This window comes from Phodopus roborovskii, unplaced genomic scaffold (genome assembly GCF_943737965.1).
Source record: "Phodopus roborovskii unplaced genomic scaffold, PHOROB, whole genome shotgun sequence".
Lineage (NCBI taxonomy): Eukaryota > Metazoa > Chordata > Mammalia > Rodentia > Cricetidae > Phodopus > Phodopus roborovskii.
The window spans coordinates 90252-93151 of record NW_026126932.1 but is presented as its reverse complement, the minus strand read 5'-3'; the positions used below and the strand labels follow the sequence as shown (position 1 = coordinate 93151).

The window sequence follows — 2900 nt, the reverse complement described above, 5'->3', positions numbered from 1 at the left end:
ACAGAATATTGTAGGCAAATTTAAATCTTTAAATTTTATAAGACATCTTGCTAGAGATCAATTCTTGGTTTTCCTAGACGTATTATCTTTAAGAGGTCCTCCACATAGGGAAAGATCAGTATTTCTGGGGAACAAAGACAATACTGTTTCTAGAAATCACTTTCATCCTATTCCGTCAGAAAATCCAGAATTCTAGGTTTCTAGAAATTTAATCACAGTTTTGATGTTGTTTTTCAGGAGGCTGGTTAAACCCCACTGAGAGAAGGCACCCATCCCTCCCTCACAGGGCCACTCCCCTCACCCTCCTGCACCTTGGTTTGTGTGCAGCTTCCCCTGCATCTCCCTCACTGTGTCTCTCAGAGCACAGTAGTACAGGGCAGAGTCTGACAGCTGCACTGAGGACTTCTGCAGGTGGAAGGAGCTGCTGCTCTTATGGAGGGTGGCATGGAACCCTTGCTGCTCTGTCCTCTTGTTGTCTGTGGAGCTCTTCAGGAGGAGCTGAGGGGCTTTGTTGAGATATTGCATGTACCAGAAAACCACAGGAGTTAAATCAATAGTTTGATACGTGCAGTTTATCATCACATCTAACCCCTCTGTGACAGTAACCAGGTCTTCTGTCTGGGTGGCTGAATCTCCACTGCTCTTCCCTGAAAATAAATAATAACTACATGAATAAAGAGGAATCACATTGCTATGTGAGAGAGAATGTAAAGACACCCACAGCTGTAAGAAAATGACATCATCAACACTTAGATAAATGAAACTCACCGAGCATCAAGAAGAGCAGCAGAACTGAGCAGGTGTCAGGAAGCATGTTCTCAGACGACAGTGACACTTGGTTCTTGAGTTCACCAAACTCACAGGACAAGTCTCCTCAGGACCTTATTTCAACTACTCACTCATAAACAAGGACCTCCTTCTGCACAGTGACAATCTGTCTCTTGTGAAGCCACAGCTTGATGAGACAGTAACCACATCTGAAGAGGCAGTGCCCTCTGCTGATTTCCCTTCAACCTGGATCACAGATGTCTGCACAACACACAATGAACTCAGCAAAGGAGGCAGGACTCCTTTGTACCCAGTGGATGTTTGCAATCATCAGGGTTACTGAACTGTATGTATCTTATGGTATTTAGTGTGATAAATATACATTAAATTATATATATACATATGTATATATATATTTACATACCTCCTATGATTTAATATGTTTTTAATTTTACTAGATCTTAGGGTATGTTATGAAATAAATTTTGAGCATATTAACCTGCTGCTTACACTCCTGCCACTATTCCCTGACAATCTAGTTCCCTCCTCCTTTAAAATAAACACATCAGGGTTTGTACAGCCCATATATTCTTGGATGTGTGGCCATCAGTTGAGAGTAGTCTATGCACCAATTGTTGCACCAATAAAGAAATATGGATCCTCCCAGCAGCTACCAACTGCAGGTAGCTCCTTGGCTAAAGGTGGAAATGTCCACCTTCCCTCTGCTTGCTGGAATTGTGTCTGACCTTATCCTTTGCAAGTCTTATGTATGCTGTAGACCTCTGGGAGTTCATGTGAGTAGCTACCCTGCTATGGCCAGAAAACACTGTCTCCTTGTTCTCATCCCCTGCCTTGCATCCTTTCTTCTCTCCTCCTCAGTGACCTCTGATCATTGGAGGAGGATGTGTGATGGAGATGTTCCATTTGGAGCCTATTGTGTCACATCCTTTTCATCTCTGAAGCACAGTTTGGTACATAGACAGGAAATGACAAAATTTTATTTCAAGATTTAGAATAATTTTTAAAAACGGAATAAGGTGGACATTCTCCTAAATTGTTTTGAGTGACTTAAAGCTAACTTTCTTATTTTGTGTATTTTAATGTCTACACCATAGTTGGCACTTGCCAACTAACAACTGACAAATGCTGCACTGGAAAGCCTGTGACACAGAATGTGGATGGGGCTCCAGGCCCTGTGTCAGGTTTGAGGACAGGCTGCAGGTGCCTGGGGAGCAGTGTGTACTTGCAGCACAGAAGTACATGGCAGAATCCCCAGGCTGGGTGTCTGTGATGTGCAGGGAGAAGTGTTTGGTTTTCTTATCCTGTAAAACTATCAGTCTTTGGTCCTGATTTCTTTGAATAGTTGATCGAATGTCAATAATGAGCTTAGGATGCTCTCCTGGTCCTTGCTTATACCAAGGGAAGTAGTATGAGGCACTGTCTGTGTAAGTGCAGTTGATGACAGCACTGGCTCCCTCCTGGACTCTCAGGGTGGAAGGAAGCTGCTCCACCTGCTCTCCTTGGCTCACTCCTAGGCAATGAGATGGGTAGAAAGGGAGAAGGTCATCAGGTCTTCACTTTCCAGGATTCGCTCTTTCTGCAATCACTAGAGAAACCCCAAATAAAATAAAGTTCCTTCTGGATGTCTCAGAAATGCCCACAGAGTATTCTGTGTTCCAAAAATCATAACTCACCATCCACAGAATCATGAATCAAGTGGGAACATACGTCTTCATTGTTCTTCCAATTAAATTAAGATCCAGTGTAGTTTGTGATAACTAGCAGGTCAGATATAACTTCCAGGGTGTTGTTCTTTTTCAGTAAGAATTCTACTTCTAGAGTCATCCACTCAGCCACTGAGAAATTGTCTCTGGTTCTGCCCTAAGCCTGCACAACCAGCATACAAGGAAAATAATTCTTTTCATATTCCCCAGCAGCTGAGGTCTACTACCACCTTGTGGTTGCACCCTTAACCAGTGAGGCCTCTGCTTAAGTGTTCTCTGATCTGTGAGGGACTCAGACACATAAAGCAGCATATCAACAGGTCCTAGTGCCGAGAGATCAAGAATGGTATTTATACACACTAGTGATTCTGTTTTCCATCTTTAAATCTGCCATAGATAATGTATAGT

General features: G+C 42.9%; 1 gene segment (V, D, J or C); it reads right to left on the bottom strand.

The window, feature by feature from the left end:
- Positions 1-297: 297 nt before the first annotated feature.
- Positions 298-814, bottom strand: LOC127214679 (T-cell receptor alpha chain V region CTL-F3-like). The segment is given in 2 exon segments: positions 298-647; positions 769-814. Coding segments are annotated over 2 exon segments (396 nt in total).
- Positions 815-2900: the final 2086 nt, after the last annotated feature.